The 22,095-nt window shown below is 42.3% G+C and overlaps 1 protein-coding gene across 18 annotated transcripts in view; it reads right to left on the bottom strand.

Annotated features, from left to right (window-relative positions):
• The window catches only part of eps8a (EGFR pathway substrate 8a, signaling adaptor), a 202,934-nt gene that overhangs the window by 89,852 nt on the left and 90,987 nt on the right, over positions 1-22,095 (bottom strand). For 13 of the 18 annotated variants that reach the window (XM_086010109.1, XM_086010103.1, XM_086010093.1 and 10 more), the window contains 2 exons: positions 10,389-10,468; positions 6,178-6,254 (listed from right to left, as the gene is read on the bottom strand). In XM_086010109.1, the coding sequence (XP_085866235.1) occupies positions 6,178-6,254; positions 10,389-10,450 (139 nt within the window). In that variant the 5' untranslated portion in view covers positions 10,451-10,468. Of the gene's footprint in view, positions 1-6,177; positions 6,255-10,388; positions 10,469-15,878; positions 16,249-22,095 lie in introns of those variants that run through there. The other 5 variants (XM_086010097.1, XM_086010101.1, XM_086010098.1 and 2 more) reach the window with 3 other exon arrangements.

Here is a 22,095-nt window from a genome sequence, read left to right as displayed (position 1 = left end):
TTATTACTGAAAAGCATAGACTTCCTTCAACAACCTTAAGATTGCTGTGCTTACGTATGGAGCATTGTCATTTAGTAGCATGTTACATAGAAACATAGAAGATAGGAGCAGGAGTAGGCCATTCGGCCCTTTGAGCCTGCTCCGCCATTCAATGCGATCATGGCTGATCATCCAATTTCAGTACCCGGTCCCTGCTTTCTCCCCATACCCCTGGATCCCTTTAGCCTTAAGAAATATATCCAACTCCTTCTTGAATATATTTAATGAATTGGCTTCTACTGCCTTCTGTGGTAGAGAATTCCACAGGTTCACCACTCTCTGGGTGAAGAAATTCCTCCTCATTTCTGTCCTAAATGGCCTACCCCTTATCCTTAGACTGTGACCCCTGGTTCTGGACGCACCGACAATCGGGAACATCCTTCCTGCATCTAGTCTGTCCAGTCCTGTCAGAATTTTAAAAGTTTCAATGAGATCCCCTCTCATTCTTCTAAACTCCAGTGAGGACAAGCCCAATCGACCCAATCTCTCCTCATATGTCATTCCTGCCATCCCAGCTATCAGCCTGGTGAATCTTTGCTGAACTCCTTCCATGGCAAGAACATCCTTCCTCAGATAAGGCGACCAAAACTGCACACAATACTCAAGGTGTGGTCTCACCAAGGCCCTGTACAACTGCAGCAAGACATCCTTGTTCCTGTACTAAAAACCCTCTCGCTACGAAGGCCAACATACCATTGGCCTTCTTAACCGCCTGCTGCACCTGCATGCTTACCTTCAGCGACTGGTGCACAAGGACACCCAGGTCTCGTTGCACTTCCCCATCTCCCAATCTATTGCTATTCAGATAATAATCTGCCTTCCTGTTTTTGCCACCAAAGTGGATAACCTCACATTTATCCACATTATATTGCATCTGCCATGCTTTTGCCCAATCACCCAACCCGTCCAAATCATCCTGGAGTTTCTCGGCATCCTCCTCACAGTACACACGCCCACCCAGCTTTGTGTCGTCTGCAAATTTGGAGATATTACATCTAGTTCCCTTGTCTAGATCATTAATATATATTGTGAATAGCTGGGGTCCAAGGACCGATCCCTGCGGTACCCCACTAGTCACTGCCTGCCACTCGGAAAAAGGGCCGTTTATTCCAACTCTTTGCTTTCTGTCTGCCAACCAGTTCTCTATCCAAGTCAATACCTTGCCCCCAATCCCATGTGCCTTAATTTTGCATGCTAATCTCTTATGCGGGACCTTAGCAAAAGCCTTCTGAAAGTCCAAATACACCACATCCACTGGTTCTCCCTTATCTATTTTACCAGTTACATCCTCAAAGTTAACACAATGGTACATTTTTGACCGCTTTCAACTAACGGCAGGAATTCAGCCAGGGGATGGGACCTTTTCTCAGGCCGTGGGCTGGTCACTACTGCAAACATGGCAGGGCCCTGACTGAAGGCCCATAAGGTTCTGCGAGATGTTGAGCCACATCTGCTACTAGAACTCCTCCCCCTCAATGCTACTGCAGCCGAGCTCCCCTCCCAGCACTGCCAGGTCCCACATTACTCAGACTGCACCCGAGACCTAACCAACCCTCCCCCCTGCCAAACCTTTGCAGTGCTCCCATTACTCATAAATTCCTCCCCAATACTCATAGAAGGGCAACTGACAGAAACTGAGTCACACATCTTAATCAAGACCAGCTATTGTCAATTTTCATGGAAAAGCAACTGCAGATTTCAATCCTAAGAACATTGGTAAAAATTCCAGAAGACCATTTATTAAAAAAAATAATTTCACTGTTCAAACATATTAAATCGGTGACTCATGATTTAACATTACAAGACACAACACTTCACCGCCCCCACCAGCGCGCCCCCCCCCCCCCCCCCCGCCCACCTAACCCCGTAAAAAACAGAATATCCCTCTGAGAAACGTCACAGGATACACTAAGAAATATATTTATATATCCTGGCTCCATCAACATCCCAGAGCTGGCTGGCTGTAGATGGAGGCCCAGAGAGACTTGGAGCAGCACATCTGCAGAGGGCAGAGGTGAAGGGAATATGGGCCTCATTGAGTACCACTAATGGACAACAGTGAAGTTTGGTCTCAAAACATTCAAGTAAAACTCATTTAATGAAACTTACTCACATACTTACTGAATTGTTCCATCTCAAAACAATCACTTTGCTCAACAAATCCTTTACTAGCACTTCAAATAGCCAATACTGTTTTTGTCTTCAACTTCAAGTATTTTTTTTTCTGTCTTTTAAGTAAACTAGTTAATATTGTGGAACATTTTTTTCTTTGTTACAGCACAGTATAGGCTTCAGGAGGGAATTCACCTCATTAAGTAGCACAATTCTATTCTTATTATCTGGAAAAAAAACATTTGGTACTGAAAGAATGTAACTACAATATTTTGCTATTTATTTTAATAGATGGACTTGCTTCCATTTTTCCACCGCTTTAGTGTTCTTTGCCCCCACCTACCCAAAGGTGTTGACTCCTTGGTGGAATACAATTGACTGGCATCTCTCCATTATTCACGTGAGCCTTATAGGGATCATTGCTGAGCCCAATGATGTTGTAACTTAAAACTGCACACACTCGCACTTCCAGCTGTGGTCTCTAAATCACCAAGCATGGAAACCCTGGCTGATTTATCCCTTCCTAGACCAGAAGTGTTGGCACTAACTGCAGCCCTACAAATCGGCTAACTTAACATCGTCTGAGGATTGAACTGGGGCCTTCGCGTCCTGTATGGAATTGGCTTCTCACTGGCTAAACGCAACCTTCAGAGAAAGTTTAGTGTGCTCAGCTGCAACCTCCAGTATTGATAAGGAATTACAGGAGCCCAGTTAGTCAACATCAGTACCTAAAACAATTAGTTTAATGAATAACTATCTCCCCCAACACCATGCAATAGAACATTTATACAACTTCCTGAATGTGATTTAAAAAAACAATTTATTTAATGTTCGTGTTTTTGGGATAATCTTCATTCATATATTTGACAGATTTGTATGAAGGGAGATTCCCTTCTCCTATTGGCTCCCCAAGGCCCACGTGATCCCAGGGATGCTTGCGAACCGTATGCGCCTCTGGGATATGTGGGCCCTGCACATTTCAAGTTGGAGGCGCCCAGGAACAGAAGTATACGCACCTAGGGAGCCTTCAGGCAAGTCCATAGATTTTTTCCAGATCGGAGGCCTCCGCACGCAGGAAGCCTCCGATCGGAAAATACGGCCCGATATGTGGCAAGTGCAGCATGCTTGGGAGGAACAGGTGACTTTGGACCTATGGTTCCCAAATTTCTTCACCAAAGTTTTTCGCCCGTTAGGTCTGGGTCTGTTGTAGACTAGTTAACAGAGATTAATTTCTATGATTAGTCAACAACTCCATTACTGTTGTATCATGCGATTACCAGGATGGTAGAAGGCAAACTGGATGGACCTTGGCCTCTTTACATCTAGCAATTCCTACATACATAATTTCTGTAACATGGCCTAGCCACATGCTTTGTAAGATTCTATTTAGAGCATGCTGCTACTTGGCTACTCTTGAAATGGAGTTTGAAGCATGGAGAAGGAGAGTAATTTACTTCAGGGGTTTTAATCTAGACAATAACATTAATTATTTAAGAACATAACTTGGCTAAGGAGAGGTGGGAAGAAAAGAGGGGAAGAGACAGGTGTGCATATATACGTGAGCACAATATTTTTCTAATTCTCTTCAGCCTTTAATAGAGCTGGTAGTGAAACCTTCAATAGTTGGGAGCAATGGAAATTAAATCGGAGCATGAAACCTGTTAGAATACATTTTAGCAATCTGCCATTAGATTATAAAGGTGAAGCCATTTATTTAGTCAACCCTCACGTATGATTTACAAATGGATAAGCTCATTCCTAAAGTCCCCACTGATAAAATATTCATAGGTTTTTAAAAAGAGCAAATTTCACCCCGCAAATATATATTTACACAATTAGTAAGCGACTGACCATTTGAGAAAGGAAATGTGTCGTAAAAAAAATCCCTCAATTAAAGTCATTTTTTTGCACCTTCAACACAAAGGCCAGAATAAAAAAAAATGCTGGCCCAGATTTTGCTGTCAAAATAACAGTGAGGCTAATGGCGTTCGTTGTTATTTATATGCAAATGGTACAGCCACTTCAGGCGAGGGTCAGATGCATGGTTAACCACGGAAATCTGAAAGTCCTAGTTGCGGTGTTCTGCCGTTAGCTTCACAAAAACGGCATCTCATCTTTGAAATGCATTGAATGACATGAATTTGTTGTATTTGCATAGCAGATACAAACTAAACAGAAAGTTAAGTCAAGTACGGTAATCTCTCATTTAAACGGCACCTAATTCTCCAGAATTTTCTAATAACCGGCAAAATTCAGGAGTAGGTTCAGGAACCCAAAGTTAAGTTTTACTGTATATTTGTGGCTGTGTAACCGGGGTTCTCGCACCTTTTGCCGTGTAACCATGGCTCCTGCACCTCTGGTTGTGCAATCAGGTCCCCTGTACCTGTGACCGTGTAGCCGGGTCCCCTGTACCTGTGACCGTGTAACCGGGTCCCCTGTACCTGTGACCGTGTAGCCGGGTCCCCTGTACCTGTGGCCGTGTAACCGGGTCCCCTGTACCTGTGACCGTGTAGCCGGGTCCCCTGTACCTGTGACCGTGTAGCCGGGTCCCCTGTACCTGTGACCGTGTAACCGGGTCCCCTGTACCTGTGGCCGTGTAACCGGGTCCCCTGTACCTGTGGCCGTGTAACCGGGGCTCCAGTACTTGTGGCCGTGTAACCGGGACTCCAGTACTTGTGGCCGTGTAACCGGGGCTCCAGTACTTGTGGCCGTGTAACCGGGGCTCCAGTACTTGTGGCCGTGTAACCGGGGCTCCAGTACTTGTGGCCGTGTAACCGGGGCTCCAGTACTTGCGGCCGTGTAACCGGGGCTCCAGTACTTGTGGCCGTGTAACCGGGGCTCCAGTACTTGTGGCCGTGTAACCGGGGCTCCAGTACTTGTGGCCGTGTAACCGGGGCTCCAGTACTTGTGGCCGTGTAACCGGGGCTCCAGTACTTGTGGCCGTTTAACCGGGGCTCCAGCACTTGTGGCCGTGTAACCGGGGCTCCAGTACTTGTGGCCGTGTAACCGGGGCTCCAGTACTTGTGGCCGTGTAACCGGGGCTCCAGTACTTGTGGCCGTGTAACCGGGGCTCCTGTACTTGTGGCCGTGTAACCGGGGCTCCTGTACTTGTGGCCGTGTAACCAAGGCTCCTGCACAAGTGGTCGTGCAATCGGGGCTCCAGTACCTGTGGCCGTGTAACGGGGCTCTCGTACCTTGGGCCATTGTCACTCCATGTCCCTTCTTCTGGTCTGAGGTCGGCTGATATATAAATTGCCTCAGTAGGTATACCTCTCAGTTATCCAGAATTTTTAACCAACCGGCACCATCCCGGTCCCGTGGGTGCCGGATTCGTAAGAGTTTACTGTAATTTCATATCTAAGTAACACTTTTAATGATGTGATAAGTGTTAATTACTGCCAATCAACCTCTCTGGCACTGAAAATTAACTATTACAAGTGTGGAGTTTCATTCCTTCCAGCTTTCATTGAAGTTTTTTGTTTAAAAAAGAAAATTTTTTGATTTTTTAAAAAAACTTCTCCTTTCAGTCTCTTATTCCCACTCACTCTTAATCCAATCTTTCTTTCCCTCTCTTTACGTACCTGATTTGGCATTAAATTCACACTAGCTGCTCAGTCCTTGCGCGGTTATTTTCAATCCGATGGTCTAAGGAGATACACAGTTGCTTGCCCTGCTCACTCGGGTCCCACATGCTCGGTTTCCCTCGCTGCGACTGCGTCAGCTGGCACTTTCAGCAACTCTTCACGCAAAAAAATTAAAATCCTAAACGTGCAAAGGGCGAGCCTAACTAACAGCAGATGCTGCGAGATGCCCTGTTACTGCAAAATCTGGCCAGTTATTTTGTCAAATGAAGTGAACAAATCAAAAAACAAACTCTCTATTTGAATCAAGCTACAGTAGAAAAAGGGAAGGGGAGGGGGAAGGGCAGACGCAATGACTATCAAACATAAATTGAAAATAAAAATCCACTTACACAACAATTATATACAAAGTGGCATTTGCAAAAAGCTTTCATCCTTAACTCACCATACAAGGCTTTCCCACTTGTCTTTGATGAAGTATTGTCCATCGCTGGTTGGGTCACTGTTTGAGAAGCATAACCACTATAAAAATAAGAACCAGAATGTTGAATCTGACAGATTGTGCTCTTTTTCCACCTCCCTCAAATATTTAAGAAAATTATACATAGTTTCTAATTTGGATGGCAGGCATGTTGGAATTCCTTTATTCTGCATCAACTCGTCTTCTTATCATCCCAAAGCACTGAAGAAACCAAAAGTGGCATCAGTACTTTTGTTACATTTTAATATAATGAATATGCTAAATGCATTTCCAATACATCTAAAATGATGACTGATTCTTAATCTCAAAAGCACTTCTAACACAGGAAGAGCAATGAATTTTTGACCACTGTCTTGCATAATTCTAATTTATACACTTGGAATATCATCCCATGGACAAGTTCCATAACAATCTATTACACCCAAGCTGAATTTAGTAGAGAAATTAAATAAAGATTAACTACCTTCAACATAGTTAGTCTTGTTCGTTGAACATGGGTTTATCCTTCACATACATTCTTGATATGTGGAGTGCATTTGGGGGAAATTATCGAGAATGTTTATAACACAAGAATCATGACATCTTGTCCAATTTCATACTTCATAGAAGAATCTTTGTCAAACAATCTTTGTTTGTTTGACAAACAATTGACCCTTAGTGTTAGGGGGATTAAATACGTGGGGTTACGGGGATAGGGTGGGATATGTGTCGGTGCAGGCTCGATGGGCCGAAATGGCCTCTATCTGCACTGTGGGGTTCCTGTGATTTCCTGTGAAACAGCCTGTAGTATAGGCTATGATCAGAAGGAACACAGTTGAAGCTACAGTTACAAACACTGGGATGGAGAGTGGGACTGTGGTATTGGCAGAGCAATAAACTACTTTGAGATTGAGAAGGCCCATATGTAAAACAGGGAATCTAATTTTCTTCCTAAATGTTTTGTTTCCCATACACCTTGTGTGCACCAAACTAATGCCAGAAAATGTGTAGTTCACTATGACGTTAAGACCTGCCTTGAAGACCAATGCCTCAAAGAGCAGCCCTTCAGGAGAAAAGTTTGAACAATGACTACCAGCGAAGGTAGAAGATTATTTCATCTGGCCATGGCACATAGCGTCAAGAACTCAACACAGGTCCCAGAACTGGAGCTCAAGTGAAATGAGCTGATATTTCAACTGATAATGGGGATGCAGCAGGTTTAATCAGCTGGTATTGTTACTTCATCAGATTTCCTCAATTTTTACTCCCATGGAAAAGAGCATCTAGATCTACTTAAGTTTTGAGTTCAGTTATACATTGTCAAATCTTTAAAGATATATATACAGCGCAACATTCTTCCAAACTCACAGGAGAGCTCCAAAGTCTCAAATTGGAAATCAAAGCAAAGGTTAAAAAGCAGATTAGGTCTAACAGCAGCTGAATCAGATAAAATATGGTGGATCTATTGGGAAAATATGAAAATCATAAACCATGTACTGAAATTTAAAAAGTTGTGACTGTCTTAAGTGCTAGAAGTTGAAGGTCACAAGATAGTATAGACTCAATTACAAACATAAGATTGAGAGCAAAACTAAGATGATACTGTGGGATTGAGGGGCCAGGGACCCTCCATGCACCTTCCTGGAACTTTGATACTGATATTCTCCTACTAACTTTGTAATGATCGAGTTTGTGCCAGAACTATTCAAACTAAACTACTTTTTATATTACAAAAACAAAAGCTGTCAATACCACAAATCTCTTCCACTTACATTACACACACACTCCTCTTAAAATGGAATATTTTCTGTCTGCTTCAATCATGTCCAGCAAGGAAAGTCAGTTTAAAAATAAAGTCGTTGGGTAACAACTGAATCACCTGCGGAACGTCCAAAGACTCTAAACTTTGTCTACCCTTACACCTTCCTAAAGCAAAGCTACGAGCAGACTGTGGAAAAAAGGAAGGGAAGGGGCAGGAATATTGACTGACATGGGCAACTTAAAACAGGTCCAACCCTGACAATTGACAAAGACTGTGGCTATATTGCACCCATCAAGTTCAGGTCCAGACTGGAGAGTTAGTTGTGTAGCCAGGCAGTAACAATAAGGCACGGCAGGCAATGAATTGAAAGAAAAGAACGTGCTTGCATTTACTATATATAGAGCTTTTCACAATCTCAGGGTTGTCCCAAAGTGCTTTACAACCAATTAAGTACTTTTTAAGTATAGTCACTGTTGTAATGTAGGACACACAGCAGCCAATTTGCGCACAGCAAGCTCCCACAAACAGCAATGTGATAATGACCAGATAATCTGTTTTTCAGTGCTGTTGACAGGTCAAAAGTATGAAGGGGGCTAAAAATAAACTTACCTTTTTGAAGAGTATTTTTAAATTTATAAATGATTTATCAAATGTAATTTTTAATTTTTCAACACTCTTAAGCTGGTAAAAGCAGGCCTTACGCCCGCATTTACCAGGCGTAAGAATTCTATGTCCATTCAGCAGGCAGAAGTTGTGCAAAAAGCACAACTCTCCACCCGCAGAGGCACCTTTCCCGGGCATACGGATGATCGGTCAAGACAATTCTTGACAGAGCGCAAGTGCCGGTTTTCAGCCAATGCGCTTGCGAGGCCCCTACGGGTGTACACACACCTCGTACGCACCCGTAGGGGTGGGAAAATCTGGCCCAATCTGTTTTAAGTGACGTGCTGTGGAAGAACCTTCATCAACAAATTAATTTTACATTCTAAGAGTAACCTGAAGTGTCTGTGCTGCTTTTTAGAGTGCAGACCCAATTCTTAAGACTAACTTGATGACTGAAGGTATTATACCAAAGTAATGATCAATCAAATCCCAGAAAATGAGGCTTCTGTAATGTATAGATAGATGAATTTTTTTTTAAATAACTGCTTGTGAAAAAGTAATTGTCTGTAGATACTGCTTTTAATGTTTTCTAACAAATTTTCATTCCTCGAGTTAGGTTGAGAAAATGACAAACACACACTGCAGTTAAATTGCTTTTAAAGTACTGAGCAAATGGTTTTTTTCCACTTAACACTTTTTACAGAGCGGCCTTCTTTGAAAAGGGAGTTACAGACGGCATTTTCACATCAGCAATGCACATCAATTCCAAATATTTTCACACTTCAACGGTGTATATGATTTCTGCACAAAACCAGCTCTGCCCCATCTGTGATCAGCGTGTGTTTATACACCATTTGGGTGTTCCAAATTGCGATCAATCTTTTATCTAAACATTCCTGTACAACTTTAAACTAGGAACATTTTTGGACTATAAAAAAATCCTAAACTCAGCCTCAGCCTAAAAAAATGTCAACAGTGCACTGACGTTATTTTGCTAGGTATTTTACATTCAATGGTATTACCATCGCCGAATCCCCCGCCATCAACATCCTGGGGGTCACCATTGACCAGAAACTGAACTGGACCAGTCACATAAATACTGTGGCAACAAGAGCAGGTCAGAGGCTGGGTATTCTGCGGCGAGTGTCTCACCTCCCGACTCCCCAAAGCCTTTCCAACATCTACAAGGCACAAGTCAGGAGTGTGATGGAATACTCTCCACTTGCCTGGATGAGCGCAGCTCCAACAACACTCAAGAAGCTCGACACCATCCAGGACAAAGCAGCCCACTTGACTGGCACCCCATTCACTCCCTCCACCACCGGCGTACCGTGGCTGCAGTGTGTACCATCTACAAGATGCACTGCAGCAACTCGCCAAGGCTTCTTCAACAGCACCTCCCAAACCCGTGATCTCTACCACCTAGAAGGACAAGGGCACCAGGTGCATAGGAACACCACCACCTGCAAGTTCCCCTCCAAGTGACACACCATCCTGACTTGGAAATATTTCGCCGTTCCTTCATCGTCGCTGGGTCAAAATCTTGAAACGCCGTCCCTAACAGCACTGGGAAGAAGGAAAAATAAACAAGAGAACTTGCTTCCTTCGGAAACTCTAACCCTCTCCAGGTACTCTAGGTGTCCAAACATTTTTAATGCGACTGAACAAGAAAAATTAAAGCAAGTCGGTGTGCATAAACTGCGAATTTAGATTGTTAGTTTCTTCATCTTTCTCAAGTTTAAAAAAAAACAGAAAAGCAAAATGGCTCAAAGCCAAGGCGTGGTTATGTTTGAGAGATGTAAACACTAACTTGAAAATTTGGCAAACATACTTCACTGGAGAAGAGTCGGATCCAAATCTTTCCTGGTAGTTGCTCGAGAGATGTCCATTCATTTTTGGCTCGTCTCAAAACTGTAATTTGAAAGAAGCAGCAATAATGTCTTTGTGAACTGAATGTAAAGTATTATGTTTGCATAACACATGAAGCATCATTAATTGTAATATACAGTACAAAGTTCCCCCAAAAAATTACTCCACAATTTATATTTATACATGGGGAATTGCAATATTGTACTTTGTTTTCATTAAAAGGTTTAAAAATTGATGCTACCCAAAGGCATTCTGCATGCCTGCTGTACTAGCAAAACAAAAATCAATGCCGTTTCATAGCACTTAATCGACAGGGATTGGATTTTGATGATTACAGACCAACAAGGTGCTAATTGTTTACTCAAACACTATTTGTTTGCATATCACACGCACCCGAGCTCTGAACTCATTTTCTAATGTAAAATAGAACTCACGGTATGTGGAAATAACCACTCTCAAATTTATAAACTATGTATCCTAGTGCCATGGCAATTTACAAAATAAAAAAAATGCTCTTGGTGAAAAAAACACACATTAAACATGATTTCAAGCATGCCACACCAGACAAGGTAGCCAAATAACCTGCCTCAACGATTCACCTGTTGTGCATTTCACACTGAAACTGGACAACATACACACAACCCAACAAGTTAGGCTAATAGTTCAGATTTTTAATTCACAATCTAAAGCAACAGATCGTAGTCCCAGATGCCCAATCAACTACAACATGGCCTTGAAAAAACAACACAGCGATCATATGGGTAAAGTATACAGGCCCTATGCAACTATTGCAAATATATCTTCAATTATTTGTTTCCTAATTACTTTAATAACTCTCAAGATTGCTTTGCACATGAAAATAATACTTCCAAGTTTCTAATGCAGTATTTCTTTAATTCTCTTCAACTTTGAAACATCTATTCATTTTTCCATTAGCTGTCCAGCATGTGAAAAAGTTCAAAGTTCAATTAAGTAACAGAATAATGAAAATCAGTCGTGACATCTTTCCCCTTTCGAGATTCTTTTAGACCATGGCCCCATTCGCACATCGTAGCATTCCCATGTGACCTTTTGACTGAAGGAAGCCACGTATCATAAGGTTATTAGCAGTAGTCCCAATAAAGAATTACATTCTATTGAAGAACTCTTATCAAATGAGAAATAAAACTGGAACAATGAAACAAATATTATATTTCATTCGACCCATGTTGTGTAAGAAAGCTAAATTCTGAGGTCCAAAGAATGATAAAGTCATGAAAAAAGGTCACACCTAGTTATGTAATCCACGTTTCATAGGATTACATCGGATATACAGCACAGAAACGGGCCATCCGGCCCAACCAGTCCATGCTGACGTTTACGCTCCACTCGAGCCTCCTCATCTAACTGTCAGCATAACCCTCTATTCCCTTCTCCCTCGTATGCTTATCTAGCTTCCCCTTAAATGCATCTATACTATTCACTTCAACCACTCCCTGTTGTCTTGTTTTGCACACTTTGTACAAAAATAATAAATTGCAGGACAACGGAGTATTACAGTTTAAACTCTTTTAATGAAGCATCAGGTCTGATCTGACTCTCAGCAGTACAGCACCGTGTGGACAAGATGGAGTCAGGGCCCTGGGTCCTCCAAAACAACAGCAGTCCTTAGATTCCTGCAGGCCAATGACAACTCAGCATGTGATCACATGTGAATATAATAGGTATTCCTTACAGATGCCTGCGGGCCAATGATAAATCAATATGCAAATGTTACACCTGTGGTAGCGAGTTCCACATTCTCACCACTCTTTGGGTAAAGAAGTTCCTTCTGAATTCCCTTTTGGATTTCTTGGTGACTTATCTTATATTGATGGCCTCTAGATTTGCTCTTCCACACAAGTGGAAACACTCTGCGTCTATTCGATGAAAACCTCTCATGATTTTAAAGACCTCTATTAGGTCACCCCTCAGCCACCTTCTTTCAAGAGAAAAGAGACCCAGCCTGTTCATCCTTTCCCGATAGGTACATCCTCGTAAATCTTCTCTGCACCCTCTCCAGTGCCTCTATATCCTTTTTATAATATGGTGACCAGAATTTACCATCGTCCTTCTAACACCTGCCCCGCACCAGAGATTGGGATTGAGGGGAAAGAAAAAATATAGGGAACTGTTGGAAGTCTGAACGAACAGAATCTGAAAGGAGGAGATGGGTTAACATCTCAGAATTTGCCAATAAAGAGGCTGCATCTGAAACATCTGTCACTTGTAGGCGATGGCCAATCTACTGTCTATTCCCAAACTTTACCAGTTACTGGATTACTTGACTTGTATGGACCATCATTCCAAATATAAAAACAGAAGAATTTGTGTTTCAATGTGGTATTTAATGTGTTAGGTTGTTATTCTATTGTAAAGGTTTTATAGCATAAGAATTTGAAAGGAATGAGGTGAGATGTAGAACAAAAGCCAGTTAAGCATTCCCGTACTTCCAGGGGTTGGAGTATTGCCTTAAACCCATTATCACAGCTTGTTGTGCATGTGAGATTCACGAACACAAACTACATCACAAACCTCCCAACTCCTCTGGATGTGTCAACTGATTGATCCCAACGGGAAACCGAGAACAATCCAGGGTTTGATCCGCCGTATATGCCCAGTGAGCCCACCTCAGACTGGATGGCAGTCGAGCTTGCCACGACAATTCTCAACACTGCTAGATTAGGAAAGGCAAAAGCCAGCCAGCCAGGCTTCCCGCCCACCCCCCATTCCCCCACTCCTTGGAAGCTCGTTAGCCGCATCATCTCCCTACAGTCAAACCGCCTGCCCACACCCACATCAGCATTGGCCACTCGGCCGAGTTACTGGAGGAAAACCAGCCCACTGGAATCTTATTCACGGCGAGACTTGGGGAGAGGAGGGAATCTCAAAGCAGAAGAACGATTTCTGAATAACTTCATGCCCATTGTGCACAAGTGTTGCTGTGATCATTCAATTTGCAACTGTTTGGTACAGATAGTCGATCGGGAATGGATAGGGCCTTGAAGTGGAATTCCGACCCTGGAGGGTGGGGCGAGGATGAGAGGGGTTGACTTAATCCTACAGCAAACAAGAAACAATTAGCAGCTCCTGAAGGTTCAGCTGGTTATTGGGTAACCAAGCCCAATAGACCAGGACAGTTCTAAATTTAGTCTGCTAAATTTTGCTGATCTGTTGATATTCTCTGGAGTTTAGAAGAATGAGAGGTGATCTCATCAAAATTCTTGAGGGGATTTACAGGAGAGGTTGTTTCCCCTGGCTGGAGAGTCTAGAACTAGAGGGCACAGTCTCAGGATAAGGGGTCGGCCATTTAGGACAGAGATGAGGAGCAATTTCTTTACTCAGAGGGTTGTGAATCTTTGGAATTCTCTACCTCAGAGGGCTGTGGATACTCAGTCGTTGAGTATATTCAAGACAGAAATCGATAGAAACCAAGGGATATGGGAAGGTGGCGTTGGGTTAGATGATCAGCCATGCTCTTATAGAATGGCTGAGCAGGCTTGAAGGGCTGAATGGCCTACTCCTGCTCCTATTTGCTATGGCAGTTGAGGCGCAAGTGATCTTAGTGCCCTTGCATGGAGTTGGTGGGCTGGGGGAGGTGGGATAAGCCAGGGTTCCGGGTTTATTCACTGGATGTGGGCGTCGCTGGCAAGGCCAGCATTTATTGTCCATCCCTAATTGCCCTTAAAAAGTGGTGGTGAGCCACCTTGTACAACTGAGCGACTTGCTAGGCCATTTCAGAGTCACATAGGTAAAGACAGCAGATTTCCTTCACTGAAGGACATTAGTGAACCAGATGGGTTTTTACGACAATCCGGTAGTTTCATGGTCACCATTACTGACACTAGCTTTAAATTCATGTCCGCAGATCATTAGTTCAGGCCTCTGGATTACAAGTCCAGTAACCACTATGGTACTGCACCTATGCTGGAAAGTGCAAGTACATGTGGATGGATCAGAGGGGTCAGGCTCAGTTGCAATCTCGCACCTGCTACCATGTTCAACTAGCTTGCCAAGTCTCTCTCACTTGGACGGATGGACACTTGGGAAAGACATCGGAGAGTAGCGGACAGGCTTTTAGAACAGATTCTTCAAAAAAGGGAGAGTTCTCGAACAAGAGATGAAGATTCTTTTCTTTTCAATGGTTAATCCCACGTACCATTTAACAATTCTTACAAAGTAGTTTACAAAGCAAGGTGATCTTTAGAATGAAAACCAAAACATGTCTACCAAAATACACATTTTTTGTACTTGTTGGAGACTTCCATCTCCATTCAACACTGCGAGAATGTCTACTTCCAGATCTCTACTGATGATACTCTACCTATCTAGTGGAAGATGCATTATAACAACTTTGAGCAGACAGTTCCAATGTCCTGCACCACTGTGCATCCCCATTCACAAAGTTGAAGCAATATTTAATGAACATGACTGTCATTATTCCACAAGACCATACACTGTGCAAAATGTGCACAAATTTAAAATACATAAAACTATTAATCTTTCAAAGCAAGTTGTCACCATACAATGAACTATCAGATAATACTCAGGAGTTTTCTGTGCTGGCAGCAACACTACTGACTCAGGAGCAGCCTTGGACAACAACTTCTGCTCACTTCTCCAGAAACACTGGCACCGTCACATCTACATTATAACATTATAGCTGAAGTTGGGGTTAACTGTCAACAAGAGCTCTAAAAGGGACACTGCTTGCCATTGCAGATAGTTTTGAACACAGCCTGTCAGTAGATATTGTGTGAAGAATTTTCTATGCAGCAATGATGTACAGGAAATTGTGTGTTATCCAGAGGCTAAATGTCCGGCAAGCTCGAGCCACCGGCAAAAATCAGGAGCCGTTTTTTTTCTTTTCGTTGCTTTTTTCTCTCAACAGTCAAGCTCTGCAAGGTCTGTAGCTAAGCAACAGCTTCAGCTAGAGACGCTACAGAGACGCTTGCCGACCGTTTAGAAGCTGTTGCTAAGCAACAGGGTTTGTTGATTCACACGGAGCTGAAAAACTCCGTATGCTTCAACATTTGCGCTGGAGTGTCCGGCAGTTTTGAGGGAACGGCAACAGCTCGGTCCCGTCGATGCCGGATAGCACAAAGTTTCCTGTAACTAGGAATGGCACGTTGCCATGCACTTTGGAGGAGGCGGGATTTCTATCCGAAAAGGTCTGTTCTGAGGCTTCCCCTACCTAGCAATTTAAATAGTGATTGATGTTAAACTGGTCCCTGTGTGACAGCCCATTTAAAATGGCAAATGGATCTGGTCACAAACAAAATGAAGGAATCTGGAGTACTGGCTCAGTCAGCTCCAAATGTTTATAGTTGATTTCATGATTGGGACCAGGTGGTGGTCCAGTTATAAAACTGAAATATCCAAATTACTGTAAATATATTGAATTTTAATTTTATCAAGGAAAATGTTTACTAACCTGGATTTTAATCAGCAGAGGAATATTGTAGTTCTGTGGTGATAATGTAGTTTATATGGATTTGTGACCTTATGATTTAAAAGTAATGAGATTGAATGCAAGTTAAAACATTTTTTTAAATGGTCATCTATTTGAGTGTCAATATTAACATACTTGTGTACTTGCCTACATTTTTGTGAAATTCTAAATATAAGCAACAACATTGCGATACCTAGTCACATGGTGGTATTTGCCATGGCTGATGGTGGTCGATTTTTTAATCACACTAATGCTGAGGCTGCACTTACAGCTTAAAACAGTAACATACAGCAATTAAGGCACAGGAGCAAGTGTGCAATTACAGTTTTTCATTACAATAATTCAATAGAGCATACTTTCCCCTTTAAGAAAAAAATCCACTCTAGACTATTAAGCCTACTTCAATCCATTATCCCCAAAATACCACTAAAACAATTACTGTATTCTGCCTTTCAGCAAAATATATTCCAGAATCTGCAAACACAGGGCCTGCTAGATTGCCACGACTATTTTACACAAATGAATAGAACACTTGCACGCAATCTGACCATGATCTTTTGAAGCTGGCCAAAATGGCTCGGAGTTAATTCAGTGAGTAGCTGAGCCTTACAGACCAGGAAGGTTGAAGGTGCGATTCCTGGCCTGTGCTGAATTAGCTGATGGCACCTTGGATGCAAGCAGGATTCCTATAATTGGCCTCAGTGCCCTGGGTTGGGTTGGGGGGGGGGGGGGGTCAGCCAGAACATCACTTTCCAAGAGCACCTGCTGGAGCTACAAATGTATGGATGGTGGGTCAGAATAAGTGTGGTTTCAGCTCCCACCCCCCAGTCAAATAGCATGCGGATACTCATCGTCAAGACTCATGCGTGAATAAGGGCTGCTTGGTCGAGGTACTGCATCCCAACAAATCAAAGACTTTGGGGAGGCAAGAAAATGTGATTTCACGAATGAAGCTTACTAAAGCAATGCAGGAGTCTGCAAATTGGATGAGATACATTCGATGTTTTTTCATTTGTCACAAGCTATTCACGTACAGTACATGGTACTCCAAAAAGGTACAATTTGGGTGATTTGAGGGAAACAAAATATCTGCATCTGGTTGAAAATGGAAGCCAATTATGATTTGGGAATTTGAAATGCTGCTGCCTTCTCATTCCTATGTGGCTGTTGAGGGAGATTAAGTAAATCCGGCAGTTTGGCCATAGGTACCTAGAACATGTTGTGAATTTAAATTGACAAAGATTAGATTTATACTTGACAATTGACTGTTAATCATGATTTGCTGGAATGGATTAATATTGCTGAAAACATTATCACTGGAAAAAATTTTATCTAGTCATTATCTCATTGCTGTGTGACCTTGCTGTGCACAAATTGGCTGCCGTGGTTCCCTACATTACAACAGTAACGTCAAGGGCTGTAAAACACTTTGGGACACCCGGAGGTGGTGAAAGGTGCTATACAAATGCAAGTTAGTTCTTTTTCTTTCATTTGTGCATCCTGTCAAAGTTCTGAAAAGAGAGTTTGATGCAGTTTTCTTGCAGTACTCGTGTGGATGCTCACTTCACTGACTTCTAAAAATAAGATTTCTTCCATGACCAAACTTCAATCAGGAAAAAAGGACATGTAAACACTGAACTTCTCAACACATGCAAGAAAATTCAAAATTCCCTCCTATCCAAAGATCTTACCCAACAGAAAAAAAACACAAGGAAAGTTATGATCAGAACCCTGACCAGAATCTGAAATTATGAAAACAAGGATGGAAAATATAAAACTGCAAGGGAAAATGTTGCCAAAATATTTAAATAATAATCTGACAATGCAATGTCACATTGCTGATCGTTTTTTTTAAATTGCTTCTATAATTGAAATTTACAATATCGAGCAATGATTTTATTTGTCTTCACAGTTAAGAGAGCTAAATGTGCACATCAGTCTTTGCACTCATTCCCCCAGCACATATACCAGCTTACGGCATAGTTCTCCTGTCTGTCCATTGGTTTTGGACTGGAGCCATGCAACATAAGTAGATACATCGAAGCATCGCAGTGGCAGTGTGCAGTTAATTAAATGCTAAATGAGTTTATGATTAAGGCACCATAGACTATTTGTTTGCCATCAAAGCCCAAGCAACATATAGTTAAGATATTCAACTGCTCATCAACAGGCACACACTTCTCGCTCATATACACACACACACTTCTAGTATGTACCACATACACAAGACTGAAATGACAACCAACATATTAGTCAGGTCAAGTACTTAAAAAAAGGAACCTTAAATATGAAAAGGTTATCACAAAACCAAGCTTCCTACTTTGTTGTCATTTCAAGTTTCTGGGTGGTTTTTAAGATGCATTAAAAAACAAATAGCCACACCATTCAACTACAGGAAACTGTGAGATATCCGGGACCGAGCTGTTGCCGTCCCATCAAAACTGCCGGACAAACCAGCGCTAGTGTTAAAACATACGGAAGCTTTTGAGCTCCGTATCTAGCAACAAACCCTGTTGGCTTCTGAACAGTCGGCCGTAGCTTGCAAGAGTCTCTGTAGCTAAGCAACAGCTTCAGTTAGACCTTGCAGAGCCTGACTGGTGAAAAAAAAGCAACAAAAAGAAAAAAAAACTTACTGAACCGACTCCTGAATTTTGCCGGTGGCTCGAGCATTCCGGACAGTTAACCTCCGGATAAACCGAAGTTTCCTGTAATTAGCACCACAGTAACAGAAATAATGACTTGTGTCACAAAATCTAAAATTTAGCATCGTTAAGTATCTTGTACCAGTGCAAATGTCTGCACTGATTTAAAGTCAGTTTCAGGAAGTGAAACAGACTTGCCCAGTAAGGATGATTGATGGCTGGTGAGAAGATGCAAACAGAATTTCAAATCAGCTTGTGCACACCAAACCACAGCAGATACAACAGCCAGCAACTTCGGAACCAAGCCCCAAATGTAATAATCACTGCCTTCAACTCAAATGTTCCTTTTTATAAATGAAGGCTTCAGTTCATTCTAAAAGTGAAGTTAATTTTTGTTTTGCCACGGTATAAGCAGACAGGTAAAGGCAGCAAGAGGAGCCGGAAAGAGTTGCACAGATGATAGTAATGGAGCTGGAGATATACATCACAACTGGAACTTTTTCCTCATTTCAGCAAAAGGGAAGAAAATTTATTAGCATTTAATCACAGCTCATTAATAGTTACAGCAAATTCTCTCAGGCTTAAAATTTAGTCAAAGTCCCCCTCAGGGATATGCACTGGGAGGCAACCCAAATGAGCTGCTTTCTATGTGGGATGCATATGGTTGTCCCTGCAAGATTTTATCGTATGAGAAAACATTTTGACCCACGAGATAATACTGATCTCCGAGGTGCTGCCTACCACATCTTACATGGTTTCAACCAAAAAACTCACAATATGTCATCAACTCTGCAATGAGTATTTCAAGCTCAAATGGTCACACTGACCCAGTCAGAATATACCAATCGGGGGAAAAAAAAATCAACGGCCCGTATTTTCCGATGCCTACGGGTGTAGGGACATCGGAAATGCCGGTTTCAGGCAAGCGAAGCGCATGCGCTGATAACCAGCGTTTCTGATCGGTCAAGAATCCTCGACAGGTCGGGCGCCTGCACAAGAGAAGGGCCTCTGCGTGGGGGGGGGGGGAAAAAAAGAGTGCCGCTTTCTGCAGAACCACCGCCCGCTGAAATCATTTAAAAATCTTATGCCTGCTTTTACCAGGCGTAAAGCCTGCTTTGATCAGCATAAGTGTTCAAAAAAGTTTTTTTTTTTTTAAATGTTCCACTCATTTATAATTTAAAAATACTTTTAAAAAGTTTATTTTTAGCCCCGTAAAAAACACCTTAATTATGCTTTTCAAAAAATAAAATTTTTGTTTAAAATATTCAATTGAATGTAATTTTAACTCTTTAAAACCATGATTTAAAAAAAAATTATTTAATGTTTTAGTGCCTTTTTTAGGTGATCTCCATTCATACTTTTGGCAGGTCTATCTGTCAAAAGCATGAAGGGGGGATACCCTTCTTTCATTTGCTCACCTGGCCCACGTGATCCCAGGGACACTTGCGAACCACATGCGCCCTGGGCTGCGTGGGCCCTGCGCATTTCTACTGTGGAGAGGCCCAGTGTCGGAAGTGTCCGGAGTTCTGGAGCCCTCAGATAAGTGCGTAGATTTTTTTCCCCGACAGGAGGCATCTGCTCGCAGGAAGCCTCCTATCGGAAATTACGGGCCAACCCGTTTTCATCTTCCATTATAATTCCTGTTCCCACTTTCACACTGACATTTTTGCTAACTCCGCCCAGTCTCTCGTCACCCCCCCCAACCTCCACTTCCCCCACCCCCCCGGTTCTCTTTTTCCTGCGGAGGCCTGCCCAGAGTGTGGAGCCCCTCTCTCTGCTCCTCAATTTCCTGTAATATGACCTCTAGCCTGAAAACTCTGCATCCCCCGCCCCCCTTCACCAAATTGCAACTGACAGCCACTAACCTGGAAACTCCCCCTTCCCCCACCCAGATACTGAAACACAAGGCACATTTCAAGAGATCCCCAGTTACATAGAAAACACTCACTTTTGTGTTTAATAAATCATGAAACAAGGTACACGTTTCTGGCTTGTCTTGGTATATGGATCAATTGCATACTACGAGGCAGCACATCTCTAGAATGAATATGTTCACTATTATTGTTAGCCCTGCATAATCAAAGATGATGTTGTGATAGACGCAAAGCTCTAGCCTGTTTATTAAAAAACTTCAGCATTAGTGCTTCCCATGAATTTTTAGCGAGGCCAAATATTACAGATTTAAACTGAGTTTCTGTTGGCAGTGCTCTGAAAAGATTGAGTCTGTGCAGGGGAATACACAGTGTATGGAGAGTAGCTGCTCGCAGCAACGAAACACTAAATCAGGCTCAAGTGGCTCAGGATTGTCACCACTAAAATGATGTTGGGGATGGTCAAGGCAGATAGAAATTCCAAAAAGCTTAGTTTTAGGCTTGATCTGCTGAACATCACAACAAACAGCAATGTTACCACTATCTACATCCAAATCGAAATTCAATAGGGTTAGTGAAATAATTATAAATTATCAGGTGAGGAGAACCAGGTGTCTCTTCAAAAAGGGCATGCTGAGCAAAGGTCTTCTTTGATCTGCAGTATTGAAAGCCTGCTTGGACAATACAAGTGCAGTACAAGTGGCTGGAATCTAGGGCTTCTGGCTCCCCAGCTCCTTAGTCAGACACTCGTCATCTTTCACAATTTTCTCTGCTCTGGAGTTTACTTGCATAGTTTACTTCTACATCACAATGGTGAGAATGAACTCTGGGAGCAGAGGTATGTACCACACAAGAATTCAAAAAACTCAGTGGAAAGATTCCGTAATAATACCCAAAACTTTGGAACACCACTGCAAGGTAGGATAACAATGTAAATTTAACAGATTTGGTTCTGCTGTATTAATTTTGCCTACACGTAAAGTTAATTCTTTGTAAATAAATGTCACTCGTATTTTAACCCTAACAATACACCTGGGTCACATTCTCCACCCTTCGGAAAGGATAAGAGTGTGCAATCAGTACCTCAAGTGGAACTCTACAAAACCCAACTGTAGAAGAGTAACAGTTCATTTTGCAGCAAGCTATCTCACTCACTCCACACGAGAACAAAGCTTCAAATCATAGGAACTGTACATCAACTTTCTACGGTGCCTTTTGTTACAAGCACAAATAAAGTGTGTTGGGAGGAATCTCAAGTGAAACAGACCCTTGTTGGAAAGAATGAGTCCAGTGTGCTGATGACTATCAAGGCCAATTTCAAAACGACAAGCTCTCGTACATTTCACAGACTAAATAGTCCATCTGCTGTTGACATTTTGCCACTGCTCCTTGAGATCTACGCATTGGTATCCGTAGCAGGTAACCCCACCCAACAATGCGCATGATCAGCTGTCAAATTTTCTCAGCTTTCAACATATTACATAACTTGAACATGTCATTACTTCTCTTTGTCCTGTTCGAACTTGCATTCTGGACTCCTGCAAATTAATTATCAATGCAGCTGTGCTCTCATCAGCATGGTGTCAATAACCATGCTCTTGTCACACTCAAGCATCCTGAAGTTGGTGATTCTTCTTCTTGCAGCTTGATTTACACGAAGGACACCAAAGATGCTGGTGGCGAAAT

This window comes from Somniosus microcephalus, chromosome 17, assembly GCF_052327205.1.
Source record: "Somniosus microcephalus isolate GS21.2 chromosome 17, FLI_Smic_1.0, whole genome shotgun sequence".
Lineage (NCBI taxonomy): Eukaryota > Metazoa > Chordata > Chondrichthyes > Squaliformes > Somniosidae > Somniosus > Somniosus microcephalus.
Note: the sequence above shows the minus strand (reverse complement) of the source record. Positions and strands in the feature narration are given on the sequence as shown.